The 21,445-nt window shown below is 51.3% G+C and overlaps 1 protein-coding gene across 3 annotated transcripts in view; it reads right to left on the reverse strand.

Annotated features, from left to right (window-relative positions):
• The window catches only part of LAMB3 (laminin subunit beta 3), a 44,884-nt gene extending 26,893 nt beyond the window's left edge, over positions 1 to 17,991 (reverse strand). The window contains exons 1-3 of one of the 3 annotated variants that reach the window (XM_006055156.4): positions 16,836 to 17,991; positions 15,003 to 15,067; positions 13,800 to 13,954 (exon numbers count right to left, since the gene is read on the reverse strand). In XM_006055156.4, the coding sequence (XP_006055218.3) occupies positions 13,800 to 13,954; positions 15,003 to 15,030 (183 nt within the window). In that variant the 5' untranslated portion in view covers positions 15,031 to 15,067; positions 16,836 to 17,991. The other 2 variants (XM_006055155.4, XM_025285379.3) reach the window with 2 other exon arrangements.
• Between the last annotated feature and the right edge of the window lie 3,454 nt (positions 17,992 to 21,445).

The following is a 21,445-nucleotide window of genomic DNA, read 5'->3' on the forward strand; positions in this document are numbered from 1 at the left end:
TATATGACCTTGCCTCAGAGAGAAATGTGAAAAGAGTGCTAAGGGCGAAAAGAAGAAAGAAGGAGAAGCTCACGTTGATTTAGAAGCCCAGCAGGCTACAGTCCACGGGCTCAGACATGACTCAGTGACCAAACTACCACCACCACCATGTCCTAGGTGTAGGCTAGAGAGTTTTATCGCTCATCTCACTGAATCCTGGCAGCCTGGGGAAAGTGGAGTTTCTTAGGATTAGGAAAGGGGACAGCAAAAAGGACAAGGGAATTTGGGGTTCCAGTCCTAGCTCTCCTCTGTCAATTGAGTGGATATTGAAGTAGAGTCATTGAATCATTTGACAATATTCATTAAGGCCATACTACATCCTAGACCCTGCTCTGGGCTCTGGAGTTGTAATAGTGAACAAAATAAAGACCCAGCCATCAGGAAGCCAACATTCTAGTACCATTTAGATGATCTTAAAGGCCTTCCAGCACTTGACATCTGTGACTTTAGGATCTTTCCCAGTTTGGCATCCCCTACCCACAGGAGTCATGTATGGATGTGAGAGTTGGACTATAAAGAAAGCTGAGCACCGAAGAACTGATGCTTTTGAACTGTGGTGTTGGAGGAGACTCTTGAGAGTCCCCTGGACTCCAAGAAGATCCAATCAGTCAATCCTAAAGGAAATCAGTCCTGAATATTCATTGGAAGGACTGATGCTGAAGCTGAAACTCCAATAATTTGGCCACCTGATGTGAAGAACTGACTCACTGGAAAAGACCCTAATTCTGGAAAAGATTGAAGGCAGGAGGAGAAGGGGACAACAGAGGATAGATGGTTGGATGTCATCACTGACTCAATGGACATGAGTTTGAGTAAACTCTGGGAGTTGGTGATGGACAAGGAGGCTTGGGGCATTGCAGTCCATGGGGTCGCAAAGAGTCAGACATGACTGAGTGACTGAACTGAACTGAACTGACCCACAGGAGAGAAGCCCAGGATGTCCAACCAGATGGAGCTTTGTAGGCAGGTGTCCCAAGGTCAGGAAGGAGGAGGAAGTCTGCAGCCTTGGGGCTGAACGCAGGGTCTCTTCCCCATGAAGATCTGGGTTAAAGTGGGCAGCCAAGGAGGAAACAGCCTCACCAGGGATGTCCCCCCAAAACATAACCTTCCTTGGTCTGCCCATACCCTGGAGTGAGACAAGAGACTGAACTGAAGCCCATGGGCTCCAGAGCAGAGCAGAGGTCATCAAGGAAAAGAATACAGCCAGAGGATTGGCCCTTGTTCTTTTAGTTTGTCCATAATGTGTGAATGTGCATACATTTGCACATGTTTGCATGTGTTTGCCCTGGCTCATACACACACACACACACCACTGAGACATCATGACCTTGCCTAGGTTCTTCACCCAACACACATACAACCTGTTTTCTCTGAGTACCCACAGTCCCAAACCTTGTGTCCAGCAGAAAGAACACTTTTCAGAGGGCTCCAGATTAACACGCATGTTAGAGCAAGGCTTGGACAAGAACCTCTCTGAATTGCAAGTCCTTCTGGGCAGAGGCGATTGTACCTCCCCACACCCCTTGCCTCTGTTTCCCCTAAGCCTCCACCCAGCAGAACCAGGAGAAAGCTCAGGCAGCCGTCTCTGAGGCTTTGCAGCCCCTGAACCTTGGTCCCATCCAGGGAAGGCCCTAAGCTGGGGAGGATGATCCATCAGAATGGGTGTTCTGGGATTCTGGGATTCTGAACACGTGGATCATCTGAACATGATCCACATGTTCAGCAGACACGCTGAACCTGTGAAGCTGACAGCTCAGTCCCGAAGAGAAGGGTTAACGTGCCAAGTCCGTGCCTTGAGTTACAGAAACTCCTCACCCAACATTGCTCTTCCCCCAGCGCCACTGAGCAAAGCCTGGAACAGTGGATGAAGCCTGGAGGGGAGCCAGGAGTCCTGGCTCTGTGAGCCTCTGCTTCCCACCCCATTTTCCAGCTCCCACCACCAATCTGCAAAACAAGAGGATTGTCCCCTTCCTGGAGCTTGGAGCTGTCCTCATCACTTCCCAAAGTGCTTTATTAAACTATAATTTTGGTATGATATAAATGAACCTATTTACAAAATGGAAACGGACTCAAAGACATAGGGAGTAGACTTATGGTTAGCAAAGGGGAAAGGTGGGGGGAGGGGGTAGGAGGGTTAAATTAGGAGTTTGGGACTAGCAGATACAAACTATTACATAGAAAACAGATAAACAACAAGGTCCTGCTGTATAGCACAGGAAACTATAGTCAATATCCTATGATAAACTGTAATGAAAAAGAATTTTAAATGATTATGAAATACTTGAAATACTGTGGGGAGATGTTTAGTGCTCACTTAATGGCTGGCCGCATGCCTTATATAAAACAGCAGCCACTGTCCACCCTTTGCCGGGCTACATTCCTCTTCACAGTAAGATCTCTACTTGACACGCTGTTCATTTAGTGTCTGTGCGTTTGCTCCCAGTGTTTATTTGCCATCTGCCTCCCCCTGTTAGAATGTGGACTCCACAAGGGCAGAACTTACTTTCCTTTATGCTGTATTCCAGCTGCTCAGCAAAGTGCCCAGCACTTAGTAGGCCCTCTGTAAATACTTTTGGAATGAATAGTAAATGCTCACGGAGAAGGCGATGGCAACCCACTCCAGTGTTCTTGCCTGGAGGATCCCAGGGACGGGGGAGCCTGGTGGGCTGCCATCTATGGGGTCACACAGAGTCAGACACGACTGAAGTGACTTAGCAGCAGCAGCAGCAGCAGGAAATGCTCAGGAAAGGCTCGCACTTTCATTTATATTATTGCTTGACCCTCCCTTCCTGAGTTTAAAGAGAGGGGTGAGAGAGTGAGGACATGACCAAAATCAACATGAAATGACTGGAGTGCCGACCACGTGCTAGGTACTGTATCAAGAGTTTCAGTGCAATAACCTATTTAAGCCTGACGACCACCCTACGTGTAATATTATTCCCATTGCAGGTGTGAGAAGACTGAGGCTCCAAGAGGCTCTGTGACTTTCCCGTTAACTGATGGCCAGTGCCGGCACCAGCGCCAGACAGGATCCCTCCGCACGCCCTTCTCTGCTCCTCCCCTCCTCTTCTCTCTCTCTCCTCCCCTCCATCCCTCCCTCTCTGCCATCCTCTCTTCTCCACTAGGAAACATTTGGGAGCACTGACATTGCAGCAAGGAAGCACGGTCAAGGGTGACCATCTCTGTCTGACCCACAGGGCTCGGTCCGACCCTGCAGCTGACCACAGCAGCGAAAATGCTCTGGGAAGAAAGCTAGTTTGTCAGGCTAACCTCGCTCAGTTAGCACGGAGACTGCACGTATGTCAGTGGCTAACACAAATACCTGAGCACTTAAAATAATCCTTTCTGGGCAAAAGCCGCCTCTTGCTGGCATCTGAGTCTCCTCTAGGATCCTATTCTGGTCCCTGGCAGCAGGCACGCCCTCCTCCCCACTTTGCCCGGCCTCCCAGAGGCAAACTTCTGCACCGCCCATCCTCTGTCTGCGCTCAGCACGTGTCCGGTGGAGAGACAGGGGCCAGCTGCCTTCCGGTGACCTGTCATCCGAGCTCCTCTGGGCTTGCTGGGAACGGATCCCAGCCTGTTCTCTGGCCAAGAGAGTGCCAGAGACAAGGCTCTTTTTTTCCTTGGGCCGTGGGACACGGAAGCTAGAACAGCCCACCCTGGGACTTGGGAAATGCCCTTGATATTAAATGATGGAATATTACGTAACTTTTGAAAAGACTGTTGACAGAAAGATTTTAATTGCATGGGGGAAATGCTTACAATGTTTTATGAAAAAAAATTATAATGTTTTATGAAAAAAGTTGGGCATAAGCTTGTATATATATCATGATCACAAATACATATTTTTTAAGGAATCAGTAGGTAGAAGGCAGTGCACCAATATATTAGGTTGAACCCAACAAAATGGCTAATATTGAGCTATCTTGACCCACAAAAATGGCAACTGCATACGGCTTAACCTAATTACCTCTGGGAAATGGGATTACAGGTAACTTTTTTTTCTTAGTTATTTTTTAATAACTTTCAATGCCTTGAATATATATTAACTTTTATATCCAGGCCTTGTTTTAAACAAACTCAAAAGGCCCAGGATACTCAGCATGGGCTTGCCACCCTGTGTCCTCCCTGTCTTCACAGTCAGTCTGGGGCACCCCAGGCCTCCGCCACCTGCCTCCACATGTACAGACAGTGATGACGGATCAGATGGGCTCATGAGCTGAACACCTACGTGCCTTCATCACGTAACGTAGCTAAAGGAGGGATTTATCTCAATCCTCAGACACAGCCTAAGCCTCCAGGCTTGGGACAGGTATTTTAAGCAGCTCTGCTTGTCAACCAACTAGAGGGAAGGAGACCTGAAATAGGGCGGCTTATGGCACAAGCCCGCATGAAGACAAGCTGCCAATTCCTTCTCTTTCTGGGCCTCAGTTTCCCTTTCTATTTTATTCCTGTATGTCTACATGCAGTATGTGTGTAAGAATGTGTATGTGAGTGTGAGTGTGTGTGTGTGTATGTGTGAAAGAGAGAGAGAGAGATTCTCAACACAAGGCCCTTCCCCTCATGTGTGCTACATGCCTCTGTCTCTCCCGGAGATGGAAGCTCCCAGCCGCAGCTGCCTCCCTCTCCAGGGTCATTTAGCCAGCACTCCCCTGGCCGGACTACCTCAGAGATGCAGCGTTATTATCCATTCAGTCTGTCAGGCCTCCAGCCAGCTTGGCTCCTGCTCATTCTCCGTCTGGAAAGGCTGGGCCTCTTCCCTTATCCTGGAGCTTTCTAGAAGCTCAGCAGTCTGGCTGGAAGACAAACCAGAGAACTATGGGAGGGCAAATGAGACAGCGGGAGCCTCAATCACAGTGGAGAGGGTGGAACAAGGAAGGCAAGGCAAATCAAAGCTCTGTGTCTTAGCAGAAAAGGGAGCAAATTCTGGAGGGAAATGGGAAAACAGGCTCTGCTTAGCCATGGTCAGCTCCCTCCCCCCGAGCAAGTCAGAGACGGCCTGTGTCCAGCTAAGGAGCTGGAGTCAGGGTCATGGCTGTCAGCCAGGGCCAAAAGAAAGACAGCCGGAATCAAAAAAAAAAAAAATGCAGCTGCCTATAAGACATTCCCTCCACTTCAGCTTCCTCATTGGTAAAGTGCAGGGGTGGGATGAGATAATGAAGCTCCTTCTTGCTCTAACATGTTATTAGAATTCTCCCCAACTCCAGCTTATCTGCTCAGAGGTTAAAGACACTCCAAACAAGAATGCAAAAGAAGCAAGAGAAAAATAAGACATTGGCCAAACATGCTGCTGGAGAAGCACTCTTCCCAGCAAAGTGAGCAGGGAAAGATGGACCCTGAAGGCCTCAGTCAGCAAGGTCTCCACTAGACTCCCACTGTGATCTGTGTGTGTGTGTGTGTGCGTGCTCAGTCATGTCCGACTCTTTGCAACCCCATGGACCGTAGCCCAGCAGGTTCCTCTATCCATGGGATTTCCCAGGTAAGAATGCTGAAGTGGGCTACTATTTCCTACTCCAGGAGATCTTCCTGACCCAGGGATCAAACTGGCGTCTCCTGAGTCTCCTACTTGGCAGGCAGATTCTTTGCCACTGAGCCACCTGGGAAGCTCCTCTGATCCACAAGCCTCATCATTTATATGTCAATGGATATTGCCAGCAAAGGTGAAAACTCAGGGCCTGTTTTGGGGCCAGGTGGGAGTGGAGCCCCAGTGCTATGAAGCACTGTCATGAACTAACATCCTGACCAAAGCCTTAACTCAGTACAGCTCTTATCTCCATCGAAACCAAGTTCAGAAAGCTCAGTTCTGAAGCTGATGACCAAAATGATGAATACCACAACACTGCAAAATTATACTGCATGAGTATAATAGCTGAGAAAAGAAGAAAAGGTAAAGGCAAAGAAGAAAAGGAAAGATATAAGCATCTGAATGCAGAGTTCCAAAGAATAGCAAGGAGAGATAAGAAAGCCTTCCTGGTGATCAGTGCAAAGAAATAGAGGAAAACAATAGAATGGGAAAGGCTAGAGATCTCTTCAATAAAATTAGTGATACCAAGGGAATATTTCATGCAAAGATGGGCACAATAAAGGACAGAAATGGTATGGACCTAACAGAAGCAGAAGATATTAAGAAAAGGCGGCAAGAATACACAGAAGAACTGTACAAAAAAGATATTCATGACCCAGATAACCATGACGGTGTGATCACTCACCTAGAGCCAGACATCCTGGAATGTGAAGTCAAGTGGGCCTTAGAAAGCATCACTATGAACAAAGCTAGTGGAGGTGATGGGATTCCAGTTGAGCTATTTCAAATCCTAAAAGATGATGCTGTGAAAGTGCTGCACTCAATATGACAGCAAATTTGGAAAACTCAGCAATGGCCACAGGACTGGAAAAGGTCAGTTTTCATTGCAAGCCCAAAGTAAGGCAATGCCAAAGAATGTTCAAACTACCACAGAACTGCACTTATCTCACACACTAGCAAAGTAAATGCTCAAAATTCTCCAAGCCAGGCTTCAGCAATACGTGAACCATGAACTTCCAGATGTTCAAGATGGATTTGGAAAAGGCAGAGGAACCAGAGATCAAGTTACCAACATCCATTGGATCATCAAAAAAGCAAGAGAGTTCCAGAAAAACATCTACTTCTGTTTCATTGACTACGCCAAAGCCTTTGACTGTGTGGATCACAACAAACTGTGGAAAATTCTTCAAGAGATGGGAAAACAGAACACCTGACCTGCCTCTTGAGAAATCTGTATGCTGTTCAAGAAGCAACAGTTAAAACTGGACATGGAACAACAAACTGGTTCTAAATTGAGAAAGGAGTATGTAAAGGCTGTATATTATCACCCTGCTTATTTAACTTATATGCAGAGTACATCATGTGAAATACCAGGCTGGATGAAGCACAAGCTGGAATCAAGACTGCCGAAAGAAATATCAATAACCTGAGATACACAGATGACACCACCCTTATGGCAGAAAGTGAAGAAGAACTAAAGAGCCTCTTGATGAAAGTGAAAGAGGAAAGTGAAAAAGTTGGCTTAAAACTCAATATTCAGAAAAAAACTAAGATCGTGGCATCTGGTCCCATCACTTCATGGCAAATAGGTGGGGAAACAATGGAAACAGTGGCTGACTTTATTTTGGGGGGCTCCAAAATCACTGCAGATGGTGATTGCAACCATGAAATTAAAAGATGCTTGCTCCTTGGAAGAAAAGCTATGACCAACCTAGATAGCATATTAAAAAGCAGAGACATTACTTTGCCAACAAAGGTCCATCTAGTCAAGTCTACGGTTTTTTCAGTGTTCATGTATGGATGTGAGAGTTGGACCATAAAGAAAGCTGTGTGACGAAGAATTGATGTTTTTGAACTGTGGTATTGGAGAAGAGTCTTGAAAGTCCCTTGGACTGCAAGGAGATCCAACCAGTCCATCCTAAAGGAAATCAGTCCTGAATATTCATTGGAAGGACTGATGTTGAAGCTGAAACTTCAATCCTTTGGCCACCTGATGCAAAGAGCTGACTCATTGGGAAAGACCCTGATGCTGGGAAAGATTGATGGCAGGAGGAGAAAGGGACGACAGAGGATAGATGGTTGGATGGCATCGCTGACTCGATGGATATGAATTTGAGTAAGCTCTGGGAGTTGGTGATGGACAGGGAGGCCTGGTGTGCTGCAGTCCATGGGGTTGCAAAGAGTCAGACACGACTGAGCAACTAAACTGAACTGAGACTCTGACCTGAGCATGATACATACATTATCTCATTTTATCCTTCCAAAATCTCTGAGGTAGGCATATTGGATCAAAAGTGGGTATCTTCATTTGACAGATTAGGAAGGCAAGTTCTAGAGAAGCTAAGAAATGTGTCCAAATCCACAGGACTAGGAAGAGAAGCAGCAGGAATTCCGCTCCCGGGCGCTCTGTCTCCAAACCTTCTCATCCTGTAGGGCTTTGAGGGACACAGCAGTCACGTGACAACCATGGGTCATTGCAGGGACTAGAGGTGGTTTTCAGGATGCTCCTTCTCTTCTCCCCTAGTAAGGGCAGCCTCACCCCCCACCCAGACTTCTCCAGAAACAGAGGTGTCCTCCTAGACCTGAGTGCAGATTGTTGGTTTGCATTCCTGGACCTCTGAAAGTTCTACCATTGACAGTGATTCCTTTCACCGCTGAGGGCAAAGAAGCAAGGCCAGAGAGCTTCTAGGGACCTGATTCAAGAAGCAACGGTGTGAGAAGCCAGGCCAACAAAGTTGTGAGGCTACCGAAGTTTGTGTTCAGGTTTCCATCTCACCTTTTTACTCTCTTCTCTCCTTTTAACCCCACAAGACACACTCCCTAGTCCAAAGCAACCAGGACCCCCAAATTTCACGTACCACATCCCAAGTTTCACTTCCCTCTGATAGCGACTCTTTCCCGCAGTGATCATTTTCATTTTCTGCTATCTCTTCTAAAATTACTCATTCTTGGTCTCATTCTCTTGGGATCCTTTGCAAAAGCCACAGCTAATTTTCTGATAAGCAAACCCTTGTTGAAATATAAATGATGATAGATTAATATGACGCCTTTCCCAAGGGTATCTGTATTTTAAACAAAGAACTCAACGATGTTTCATCCTAATGAAGATTCACAATGGCAGGAGATTTGAAAGTTTCAGATCTGCTAAGATCTCCTGGGAAACAGGAGGGCAGATATTTTGGTCAGAGACAGGCTCAAAGTCCTCTATGAGCAGAGGACAAGGACCTCAGGATGGATATGAACACATTCTCACATTCTGTGTGTACACATTAGCCATGCCAGAGGTCAAGAAAACAGATGTCTGTCAAACACAGAAAGGCAGTGGTTGTTGGGTGTGTGCCTGTGGGTGTGAGTGTGCTTATGTGGGGTGTGTGTGTGTGTGTGTGTTAAGAGGAAGGGATGTCAACTGGCTACTGGTCCTCAGCTTGTTTCCAAGAGATAAAAATGACAGCTGTTTGGTTTACACAGCTAATTAACCTGAGGAATGCACTGTGTAAGACTGTTATTAAGGCAGCTGGATAATTAAGTTTTCCCCCAGAAAGGGAGGGAGTGGGGGATAAATAAAGCATCTAAGGGAACAGACACAGCATTGGAGGAGACTTTGTCAGGAGCAGAAATCAGGGCTGGAGAGCTTCCAGGCAAAACCCCGCTGGTCCCCAAGCAGCATGCATCAGCCCAGAGAGGACTGAAGGTCATGGCTCAGCCCCTGCCAGGGCCCACCTGGCAGAGATCATGGCTGACCCTCGGGGTCACATGCAGCCCAGCCAGAAGCCTGGCAGACGTGTGAGAGCTGAACCAACAAAGGCTGACCAGCTCCCTCATTTCATGAATGGGGAAATGGCAGTCTAGACAGAAGCCATGACCTTCTCAAGGTCATGTTCCTCTTCTAAGTGTCAGAGACAGGACCAGACCTAGAAAGTCTTCACCCCCCGTCCGGAGACTTCACTAACCATGACTGCCTCTGGGTTATCCGGCAGCCAGACTGAAAATCAGATGCTCGGTGGTCAGTGGGCCAGCCCAAGGGCAGGTTGACTTCAATAATTATGCAACTGCACGTCCTGATCCAAGAAGTGCTCAGGAGAATTCTTGACAGGTGGGGCGGCCTCTGCATGCAGACACAGGTCCCGGGAGGCCAGTGGGCAAAGGGCTGGGACATGTAGCCCCTTCCAGACACCAGGCCCACAGTCCCTTGGCTCCTTTTTTTATGTGGTCCACACAACCCTGGAGGAGGGCATGGCAACCCATGCCAGTATTCTTGCCTGAAGAATGCCATGGACAGAGGAGCCTGGCAGGCTACAGTCCATGGGGTCACGAAGAGTTGGACACAGCAGAAGGAGCTCAGCATGCGTGAACACAGCAACTCACTGAAGTGGGCGCTATCATCCCTCCTACTTTTCAAATGAGGATCTACGGCTTGGGGAAAGCACAGAAGGAAAGGAGGGTATGGAGACATCACAGACATTTTCATCCATGCCTTGGGCTTTAGGGGGAAAGGGTACAGTGAATTTACCCAGAGGTTACCTAGGAGCTGGAAGAGAGAGAGCCAGTTTCGGTAAAGACCAGCCTGGGTTCAAGTCCGGACAGTTAATGGGTAGTCAAGGCAGGGAGACCCGGAAGAGCAAAGCTGGGCAGGGGGTTGGGGGACAAGGCAAAGCTGGCCGAGTCCTAAGTCCATTGTCAAGGCTGCAGTATGGACACAAAGGCCAATAGGATGAAGCCAGTGAGACAAAAGTAGGCAGAAGAGGCGATGGGCCGACAGGCTAAGACTGGCCCAGGAGAAAGCAGCCATGCTCTGACGTCAGGAGCTGGGAGAGGCTGTTTTGGAACTGGAAGGCGTCCCCACTGCCCCTGAGTTTCCCCAGAGTTGCCAGGGGGCAGTGAGCAATGCTACAATGTCCAAGAGTCATAAATCCCTAGTGCATTTGCATTTATGTCACCCCAGAAGGCAGGCAGGCAGCAGGGGCTGGGTGATTTTTGCTGGGCTCAGGGCCCACCATGTCACCCCTGCAAGAAACTAGAACAGAGGCGCTAACCAGGGGTTCTGACTTAACTAAGGTGTATATGTGGCAGGAGGGGCTGGCAGAGAGGGATGGGGAGGTTGGGGCTGAGGGGCAGGCCTTAGCAAGGCAGCTTTGTACCATGCCGCCCTCCTCTCCAGCTGGGCCTGGCCACTGCAGTGCCATCTCTAGCCACTCAGAAAACTCAGTTCCTATGCATTTCCATCAGTAGTCTGGGGGATCCGAGCACACACCCAGACCTTCCCATGGGGATGGGGATAATAAGAGCCACCTCATGGAACACTGTGAAAATTAATTGAGATAATTTATATAAAACAGACTCAGTCTAATGCCTGAGACATATAATATGTGCTCAATAAACTATAGCTTTACTATAATATCGTTTAGTAATAAAAATAAACTTAAAAACTGAAATTAGAACTCATCAGAGTTGTATCTGGATTCCTAATTTTCATCACACAGCCACCCGCGTGCCCGGGGAGGGTTCAGGGTCCACTCGGACAGAGGAGTATCCGTGCCTTCACGTATGTCTTCACTGCAGGCAACCAATGGCCTCTGGGAGGGGAGGCCGGGGAGAAAGAAGGAAAGAGAAATCAGACAAGGCAGAGAGGAGGCAGGTAGGGGAGAGAAGCTGGTTCCCCACGGTCAGCTCATTCCCAAAGAAAACCAGAGCAAAGAGCGACACGAAAGACCGTTGGTCTAACACTCATTCACGGAAGAGGAAAGCGAGATTTAGAGGGGGTGATCTTTTGCCCAAGATCACACCATGAGTTAGTGGCAGACTTTGGGCTACACACTGCACTCAAGATGCCCTATCCTCTCCTCTTCCGAGAGGTTACATGGATTTATTCCCCCTGATAGACAAGGGGACGAAAGAACCAATGCATCTCAACTTTCACAGCAGCAAAATAGCTGAGGTTTACCCATCCAACGGGTTGCAAAAGTCTAGCCTTCTCTTCTGCAAGCTCCCACGTGTTCTCAAACTGCTGCTTAAGAGCGGGGAGGCAGTTGACTCCCTGGGGCATTTGAAAGAGGCAGAGGGCAGGACAGGATGGAGTGTGGCCTAGAGGGAGGGCGTCTGTCCAGGCAGGCCTGGTACTGAGCCTCTCTCAGCAGCCTCAGGTCTCTGCCTGATTCCCATCCCTGAAGGTGGCTCCGCCCAAAGAGAGGACCCAGCAGAGGACACCCTGAATATTTTAGACATGGCTCAGTGGTACAAAATTGGAGGGTGAGTGGGAAGGGAGCAGCTGGAGTCATTCTGTTGTCTGGAGAGCTCCCCACTGCCAGGTTCCCTGAGGCTGGTGGAGTAATCTAGGCCCACAGGGAGGACTCGCCTGCTGCTGGCTGTCTTTCCCAAGATGGGCTTTCTGACATCCAAGTGGGTGAGGTGCAGAAACCACAGCCACCTCCGCGCAACACCTCCAAAGCCAGGACCCAGTGCCATCTATGATCACAAGCAGCCAAGAGGACACAGGAGGCTAAGACAAGACAGCAGTGAGGCCAGAGGTGGGGTCAGACACCACGGCATGGCCCTGAGGACAAGGAGCGCCGAGAGAGAGGGAACCACTGACACCCCAAGCTGGCTTTGCAGCCATCAGCCACTCATTCCCTTTCTTGCTCTGTCTTTTTAATGCCAAAGATGCAGAGACTCAAGGGAAAATGACTCCCTCACTCTTTCCTTTGTCCAAATCTGTGTATTGAGGGAGAAAAAAAAAAAAGGCCAAATGAGACAGGCAGCTGGGAAACAAGAAAACACTGGGTAATTTCCACCTTGAGCAACACAAGGAGCAAGGAAAGACCTCAGACTTACTGAAGAGAAGAGAAAATCAAAGTTCCTACCAGAAAGGTCCAGAAGCAAAGCAGAAAAATCACAGTGGCTCTTTGAAAAACAAATCAGTTGCTTAAATAAGCAAAGCGTTCCAATGCCTGGATTTGCTCAGCTGGGTTCCTTATCAGCTGAACCGCTGAACCTTCTTGCTAACCCCAAATCACTTTGCCTTTACCTCACTGATCTGAGTCCTTTAATGGCAATTTGAATATTTTCCCAGGGGGAAGGATAATTTAGGAGCTTGGGATTAACAGATACACACTGCTGGGTATAAAACAGATAACCAACAGGGACTTACTGTATACCACAGGAAACTATGCTCAATGTCTTAAAATAGCCTATAATGGAAAAGAAACTAAAAAAAAAGACGATAACTGAATCACTTTGCTCTAACCCGAAACTAACACAACATTATTAAGCAACTATCCTTCCAAAAAAAGTTTATTAATTTTCACTGGAGGATACTTTCTTGACAGTGTTGTGTTCGTTTCTGCTATACAGCTAAGTGAATCAGCGATATTAACACGCACATATATCCCCTCTTTTTTGGATTTCCTTCCCATTTAGGTCATCACAGAACACTGAGTAGAGCTCCCTGTGCTGCACAGTCAGTTCTCATCAGTTACAGGCTTTATACACAGTCGTGTATCTATCTCAATCTCAATCTCCCAATCCATCCCACACACACACACAAAATTTTAATTAAAAGGAAATTCTGCAAAATAAATAAATAAATAAAGCCTCCCGCTTCACCCAGGGTGGTGAAACATGCAGACCAAACGTGCAGAGACTGGAGGTAAACAGGTTGGCTCTTCACACATGACAATTAGAAAACCCAGAAGGACAGCCTCCAGCCTACAATCACGCAGTCTTCTGGTAGCTGCAGCCCCACCCTTAGCCCAACATGGGCAGAAGAGAAGGCAGCAGAGAGTGGCTGGGGCACAGCTCCATTCCTGCTCTGGCAAGAAGACAAGCCGTGCACACATCCCAGCATCTGTGAGCACCAGCCCTGACTCCGTCCGTCAAAGACGGCACCTCACCCTCCACACACCTAAAGGACCGGTCTCGATCTACTGCTTATGCCCCAGATTTGAGCGACTATCCTGCCCAGGCCCAAGGGCTGGGAAAAACTCCAGCTTTATTAAGCAAAAGAGGAAAAGGAGCTGTTCAGTTATAAGTCATTTTGAGTACGTTTTTCTCTTGCCCATCGAAGGTGGAAATTCCTGAGAAGCAGAGATCCTGCCTTATGCTTTGCTTACATTCCCCACAGCACATGGGGCTGGGCCCACACCAAGTCCACTCTAAGTGTTCAGTGAACAGATGGTGGGCTCCTCGCATACCCCCAGCTCACCTTCTTCCAGCCCCTGGAGGCCGTGGAGGAAGAACCTACCTCGCCATACTGGGCACAGTAGGTCTCAGGCTTGGTCAGGCCACAGGTAGATGAAGCTCGGAGAAACTGGGTCCTCCCTATAAGCAGGTCCCCGACGGGTGGATAGCAGGCCCCGCGGGAGCATGCTTGCTGGGCACACAGGAGGCTGGGCAAGCCTGAAATCACAAGGGGGCACAGCCTAAAGAGATGACAGTCTAGCCGGCCACCCCAGTGCCCCCCAAGGAAGCAGGCATCCATCGGCAAGACTAGACCCCCTTCCTTGCCTTCATGCTCTGACCCACTGGTGGTGGGAACAGCTGCAATCCTGGTGCTGTTTGGTTTTTAAAAAAAGCTGATTTTATAGTCTGTAACTCTCAGCTTTAAAAAAGTAGAAGTTGATCCTGCAATGTGGCATCCATATGTGGCTTTTAGAATTGAGCTACAGACACACGCTTGGCCACAGCTCTCCTCGCCTGTTAATGGAGCAGCGCTGGCTGCTGGCCGTCTCGGGGACACAGGGAGCGACTTTCATTCTGTCTGCTCCTTTATCTCTAAAACTCGCTCCGCCACACTTTGCAAATAACCAGCTGGTAAAGAATCCGCCTGCAACGCAGGAGACCCCACTTCTATTCCTGGGTCTGAAAGATCCCCTGGAGAAGGGATAGGCTACCCACTCCAGTATTCCTGGGCTTCCCTGGTGGCTCAGCTAGTAAAGAATCTGCCTGCGATGCGGGAGACCTGGGTTCGAGTCTCTGGGTTGGGAAGATCCCCTGGAGAAGGGAAAGGCTATCCACTCCAGTATTCTGGCCTGGAGAATTCCATGGACTGTATAGTTCATGGAGATACAAAGAGTCAGACACAACTGAGCAACTTTCACTTCACAGCTGCAGCTCCCTGAACATCGAGAACTCAAGCCATGATGGCTCAGGGACCAGTTAGAGAGTGAGAAGATGGAAAATAAATTCAGCACCAGAGCACTGGGGCTGCCACGAACCACCCTCAGGTAGGAGGAAGACGACATTTGGGAGCCTTTCAAGAGTCTCATCTTCTTCAGAGGCCCCCAGGACAGAGAAACCTCATGGGCATCCCAGTAGATAAGTGTTCCAAACCCCAGGACCCCAGGTGATGGGTGATGTTCACGCTTTGGTAGACTGTCCTCCCACCCATGGCTGGTCCCCTCTCTGCTGTGTGACAGGCCCTGGAAGGACGGGAAGGGATACTCACCAAAATACAGGAGAAGGAGCGGCCTCATCTTCAGTTGACGAGGCGACCTCCACTTAGGACCTCACCTGGGGCAGAGCAAAGCAGCCTGTGTGAAGCCACACAGACCCCTAGGTTGCACTAGCCCTTTGCTGTTTCTGGCTCGAGTTTTCTCAGAAGCCTTTACTCAGGGCCTTGGCCTAGGACACTTCTGAACAGCAGGTGCATCTGTATCCAAAACCTGGAAGACGCTAGAGACCTGGCCCCCTGTCCCAGCTGGAACGTGACTTCCAGGCTGTCCTGGAAGAATGTCACTACATCCTCCTGGACTCCAGCTCCCCCCTCTGAAACAGATGGGAGGGATCAACTCTGCCCTGCCCCCCATGGTCAATAGAGCAAGTTGGGGAGCCAGAAAGGACTAGGCCCTTTGCAGGAGAAGTCTGTGGCCTCAATGTCACCCTAGGAAAGAAGATTGGCCTTTCTCAGGCCCTGGCCCACCTACAGGCCCAATGGCAAGTGGGCTCAAAGAGGTTGGTGGCCTGGAGGGGAGCCCTCTCCTGCTGTTGGCATGGTCTCCAGTATCAGCCATGGCCACCCTGAGGGTGAGACTGTGGTGCCCTCATCTCTAGGCTGAGCAGGTTGTGGAATACAATGGGGAAAGAGAGGGAGGCCTGGAAGTGTTTAAAAAGCGAGTGAGGAATTCATCTGAACTGGGAGCAACTCAAAATGTCTCCATTGATGCACTGGGGCTGTACAGGAGGGCTGGAGTTTGGGAGGCCACAGAGCAGGGATTCTGAAGGAGGCTGGGGTGGGGGGTGATACTCGAAGGGTCCTAGAGGCAGGGTGCTGCCCTGCTGAGGCAAGCCCCGCCCTGCTCATGGGGCGCCCACCTCTGCCTCAGATCAGATGCCCACTCTGCTCCAACAACAGCCACACATTCTTTTGGCCTGGATGGAGGAATGGGGGATTTGGCAAGACGGGGCAGGTGGGGACTGGGGACCCCTGACATCTTTAAATCAAACATCCTGAGGCTTCAAACTCTTTCCCTCCAATCCCCTATCAGAGCAGTCAGGGGCCCAGGGAAGAGACAGGTGGCCTGAGCTCACACAGCTAACTGTGGCCCAAGAGGAAGACTCATCATCTGGCTTCCTCCAGGGGCTGGAACCTCACCCCCTCCCTGCCTGGAACTAGGCACTATGAGAAGTTCTTAGAAGAGGCCAGCCCACCCTCTCCTTCCTTCTTTGTGTCCAGCCCCAGCTCTGAACCTGCTCTCTTCTAAGTCACCGAGACGCTTATCAGATGGGAGAAAGCAATCCGAACAGTGGTAGACTCGACACCCAGCCTTTGGATCCCAGTGGGCTCAGCTGAAGCTCCCAGGAAGAGGAAGGAATCTGGACCTGCAGCCAGGCCCCAGACACCCAGGTACACAAGCCTGGGCCTACCCCGTCCCCCACGGGACAGATGAAGACAGGTAACAGACCTTGCTCCGTGCTGCTGCTGTTCTTTCTCCAGATCACCTCTCCGAGACGCTCCCCTTGAATGTGGGGGTCTCCTCTCCTGGCTCCCAGTTTTTAAACAACGGCCTCACCTCTGGAGACTCCCCGGCTGGGCGTCGCCGGCTGCAGGGCGGGACTCAGGAATCTGGCCGCTGGCACACCCGTCTGCCGTCACAGCACCCCCACCCCCAACCCCAGACAGGACTGGGCAGGTGGAGGCGGTCCGGAGGCCTCATGGCAAGATCGGCAGTGCCCACCTGCTTGCTGTGGGGGGGTGGGGGCTGCAGCAGGGAAATGTGAGTGATGACCGGAGACCAGCATTCCTGGGGACCGGTGGGGTGAGGGGGTGAGGGCCACTCACACTGTGACAGCCGCTGCGCTGGGTGCTCTCCCAAGGCTCGTAGAGGTCAGCCTCTCCTGGGGTCCTGGGCCACCCTGGACAGAAGACCACGCAGAGAACAGAAGGATCAGGGCTTGCATATTGGCTATTACAGCCCCAGACCTGTCAGTGAGCTGGAAGGGAAGAAGACACAAACATCGAGGACCCTGGAAAGCACCAGACCCCTCCCAAGGGAAAGCAAAAAAGTGGAAAACCCCTGCTTCTTGCGGGGCGGGGGGGATTAAAAGGCTATGGTTCATCAGGAAGGGGTCAGAGCCCAACCCACCCAAGAAAAGCTTAGGAGGACTCAACAGGCATGAACTCTAAATGTTTCCCCTCTGGCTCCCTCGCAGCCTTGGCAGGGAGCCCAAGGACAGGTAACTACCTGTGAGTCACGGCTCCCAGCTCAGGGAAAGGCTGCTCTCCCAGCCCTTCCCGCTGGGCAAGAATGCCTGCCTGGAGGGCCAGAAAACAGATCTGACCACAAGGGGTGGGAAGGGAGGGCTGAGGCACAGCTGGACTGACTTCCCCGGGCGCCCGCCAGGCCTGAGAACACAGCTGCCTTTGTGGGACGCTGGGCGGCTCCTGGTTCGGGGCTTTGGGCTGCGAGTGAGTGTAATGACAATCACGGGACCAGAGGCAGGGGCTGGTCTCGGAGGACACGGTTCCCCCCACCGGGCGAGGGTCCGAGGGCTTTTAGAGAGATCTGCAAGGACACCCGGTCCAGATCTTGGCGGGGCACAGACTACATGGGCATTGTTTGCACACGGTCACCTCCAAGTTTCTATTAAAAGATTCTCTAATTGAGCTGGTCCAGCCTGTCAGTGTCTCCTAAGCAGGAACTGGAGGGTTGTGTCCAAAGAAACTGGTTTGAGAATCCTTCAGGGCAAAATGGAGGATTTTGTGGATTAAATGGTAAACTGGGCATTTCTAACCCTCAGATTCTCATATAGCCCCAGAGATTTAGATAGGCAGGAGAAATACTCTAAGTAGCCGTTTAGATGAAAAAACAGACATTGCCATACACGTTAGCGGCTTGACCCATGCAAACATTCCTATAAAATCTGGCCTAACAAGCCAGGATCAGCACAAGCAGCTGGCCTCCCCGGGCCCTGCCTCTGCAGCAAGAACACACACACAACCCTACAGCCCCCTGCAGGGAAAGGTCACTGCTCACACCCCCGGGGCTTTAAGCCCACCCGCCTGGTCTCTTTCTCTCCACCCTGCCAACTCCCTGAATGCAGGGCTTCCAGGAAGCCTGGCTGCTCATGGAGCTCTGTCCTGTGCCCACCACCAGGAAGAGGATGTGACGAAGAGCTCAGGAATAGTTAACTCAGCAGGAGCAGCTGCTGCCATCCCAGATCCCCAGACAGGCAGGGCGGGCAGGCAGCAGGAGGCTGAGCCCTCTAAACGCCCCTCCTCCTCTCCCCTTAAGAGGCCAGGAGCCCAGGTAAATAGGTACAGGCCAGGGCAGGTCCCAGCGTGGTTTGGCTTCACAAAGGGGAAAGCCAATTGCTCTGTGTGGGCCCCTGCACCCCATTCCGCGTTCCCATCCCAGTCCAGGATGTTGCTTTGGCAAACCCCAAGGAGGGCCCAGCCAGCCAGCCTCACCCCTCGGGGATGCTGAGCACTTCCCAGTGGGGATCTAGCCCCCACCCCCTCAGCCCCCAGGACAGCAGGGCCCCAGGCACAGGCCGTAAACTTCAGAACTGAGTTTGCTCAGAGACAAGAAGTCTAATACAGAGGCAGAAGCAAGGGTAGGACCTGGCAGGGACTAAAAGCAAGCTGGGCACTGCTCCGACAGCCTCCCCTTCACGTCCCCTTCCTCTCCTGCCACCCACCATCCTGCCCCAGAGCCCCCACCCTCAGCTCCCCGGAGCCTTGGCCTGTTAGAACCGATGCTCAGGAAAGGGGTTCTCCTTGACCCCCTGTTCCTCTCGTACTCACGTCTGTCCATCCAGCAATTCTGTTAGCTCCCCCTTCCAAAGGCAGAGGGGGCTGACAGAATTAACCTGGTGACTCAGGCGGTAAAGAATCATCCACCTGCAGTGCAGGAGACACGGGTTTGACCCCTGGGTCGGGAAGATCCCCTGACGAAGGAAATGGCAACGCACTCCAGTATTCTTGCCTGAAAAATCCCATGGACGGAGGAGCCAGGAGGGCTGCAGTCCATGGGGTCGCAAAGAGTCAGACGCGACTGAGAGACTAACGCACACAGGCCCCCAGGTTACAGAAACGACACCGTGTCAGGGCAGGCAAGTCTCCCCCTCTGCCTGCTTGTCTGCCGTCCCTCATGACATCTCAGGGGTGGCCTGAGAAGCTGCCATCTCCATCACCCATCTGACAGGCTCAAGCCATCCATGTTGCCAGGGAGATCAGCCAGGGTCTGATGAGTGAGAGAGAAAGGCCTACGAAGCAAAGAATGGAGGGAAGGAGGGAGAAGAGAAGAGAAGAGGTTGAGAAGGTAAGAAAACCTGGTCCAGGCCATGAATGCCAAATCCCAGGTGTAAGAGGAAGGGACACCGGGTGACTCACGGCTCGGGCACCAGCTGGACCCAGTGAGTCATGGCTGAGTCCTCGTCTGTGGGGCTGGGTGGGCTCCAGGAAGGGCCCTGCGGATCCGCCATGTGACTAAAGCCGGCGTGTCTACGCTCCGGCCACAGCTGCTCAGCCGCCCAGACAGTCTGTCACTCCTCACGCAGAGAGAGGAGGTGGGACTTTCTGAACTCAGGCTGGAGCCCAGCCTCAGGCGGGGACCCGGAGAAGGCAGAACGGGGCGCTGGGCTGCCATCGCAGGGTCACTCTCTTCCACAGAGTCCGTCTTCCTCCTCCCTCCCCTTCCCAGCCTGAACGGCCATCAGACCTGCAGCACTGCGACCAGCCCAGGCCTGCGGTCTGGGAGAGACCCGGCAGTCGGCCGAAGTTAACCACAGCTGACGTCCTCTGGCGAGCTCGCTGCACGCCAGGCCCTGTTCTGAGCTCGTAAATGTATCCCCACATTTTACACTCACCGTGTCCCCATGAAGTGGACACTTATCCTTTCTTTGAAGATGAGGACAGTGAGGTACATCTTCAAGAACTTGGTCCCCTAGTAAGTGGTCATTGGAAACCAGACCAGTTGCTCAGCACTCATGTTCTTCACCACCGTTACTCAGCCGCTCAGTCGTGGACAACTCTGCGACCCCCGTGGACTGCAGCATGCCAGGCTTCCCTGTCCTTCACCATCTCCTAGAGTTTGCTCAAACTCATGTCCATCGAGTTGGTGATGCCATCCAACCATCTCATCCTCTGTCACCCTCTTCTCCTCCTCAATCTTTCCCAGCATCAGGGTCTTTTCCAATGAGTTGGCTCTTTGCATCAGGTGGACAAAGTATTGGAGCTTCAACTTCTTAACCACTATTTAGAGTTTAAAGTGGCCCAAACTCCCTGCCTCCACACTTGGTAAGCCTCGACCAGAGTCCACCAGCCTCTGAACTTGATGTTTCCCAAACCTAATCAGGACCTGATATCTGAAAATCGTGCTTTTGGAGCACTAACGTGGACCGGAGACTCCTGGGGAAACACCAATGCTACAGAAATACCCAGAACACCCACCACGAGGTGATTTCCTGTTTGTTTTCCCATGCAGACAGTGTCTTCTGTGTGGGCACAGGTGGAGAAGTTACTGGGCTCCAGCTGCCCCATCTCAGAGCCTCTGGCATATACAGGCAGGATCTCCCTGTCATGCCAACAGGAAGCTGCTCTGAGTGAGGACATAAGCGCCCCACAAGGGGTGGGAGGACAGAGAAGGTGAGCAGACAAACAGCACGGATTGCTGACAAGATTAAACAAACAAGGTAGAATGTGAGGACCAGATGACACAACTCCCCTGTCACCAGAGGAAGGGGAATCCCCTCCTCTGAGCCCAGGGCCCCAGTTTCTTCCAGGTCCTATCTCCCAGGTCCTAGGGTGCATTGCCAAATGTCCCCCCCTCCTGCGGGGTATAGCCCAGTGCAGCCGGCAGTGTGGTGAGGTCGAAGGCTGGCTCCCGGCTCCCCCGAGAAGAAGGAGGAATATCTTGGCATCTCTGCCACTTTTGCTGACCTCCCAAATTCCTGAGCTTTTCCCAGGTGGTGCTAGCGGTAAAGAACCCACCTGACAATGCAGAAGACATAGGAGATGTGGGTTCCATCCCTAAGTCGGGAAGATCTCCAGGAGGAGGGCATGGCAACCCACTCCAATATTCTTGCCTGGAGAATCCTGTGGACCGAGGAGCCTGGGGGTACGGTCCATGGGGTCACAGTCAGACACGACTGAGTGAATCAGCACCCACGCCTCCTCAGACGGGCTGGCTCAAGCCACGGCCCCTGTCCACCCCCCACCGCCCCTCCCTCTATGGTCCAGTCATTGCCCTCCGTGAACTAGGTTCTCAGAACCTAAGTCCAACCTCTGTGCACTCTGGCCACAAATTTGCCATGTGGAGCTGGCCACGTGGCTGAGAGGAGAGAGGCTATACCTGACGCGGGGAAGTGCAGCCACAGGTGAGGTCAGGACCCACTGGGCATGGCCAAGAGGGACCAGAGTCAGGGGGCAGGGGAAACCAGCCCTAGCGG

Source organism: Bubalus bubalis, chromosome 5 (genome assembly GCF_019923935.1).
Source record: "Bubalus bubalis isolate 160015118507 breed Murrah chromosome 5, NDDB_SH_1, whole genome shotgun sequence".
Taxonomy (NCBI): Eukaryota; Metazoa; Chordata; class Mammalia; order Artiodactyla; family Bovidae; genus Bubalus; species Bubalus bubalis.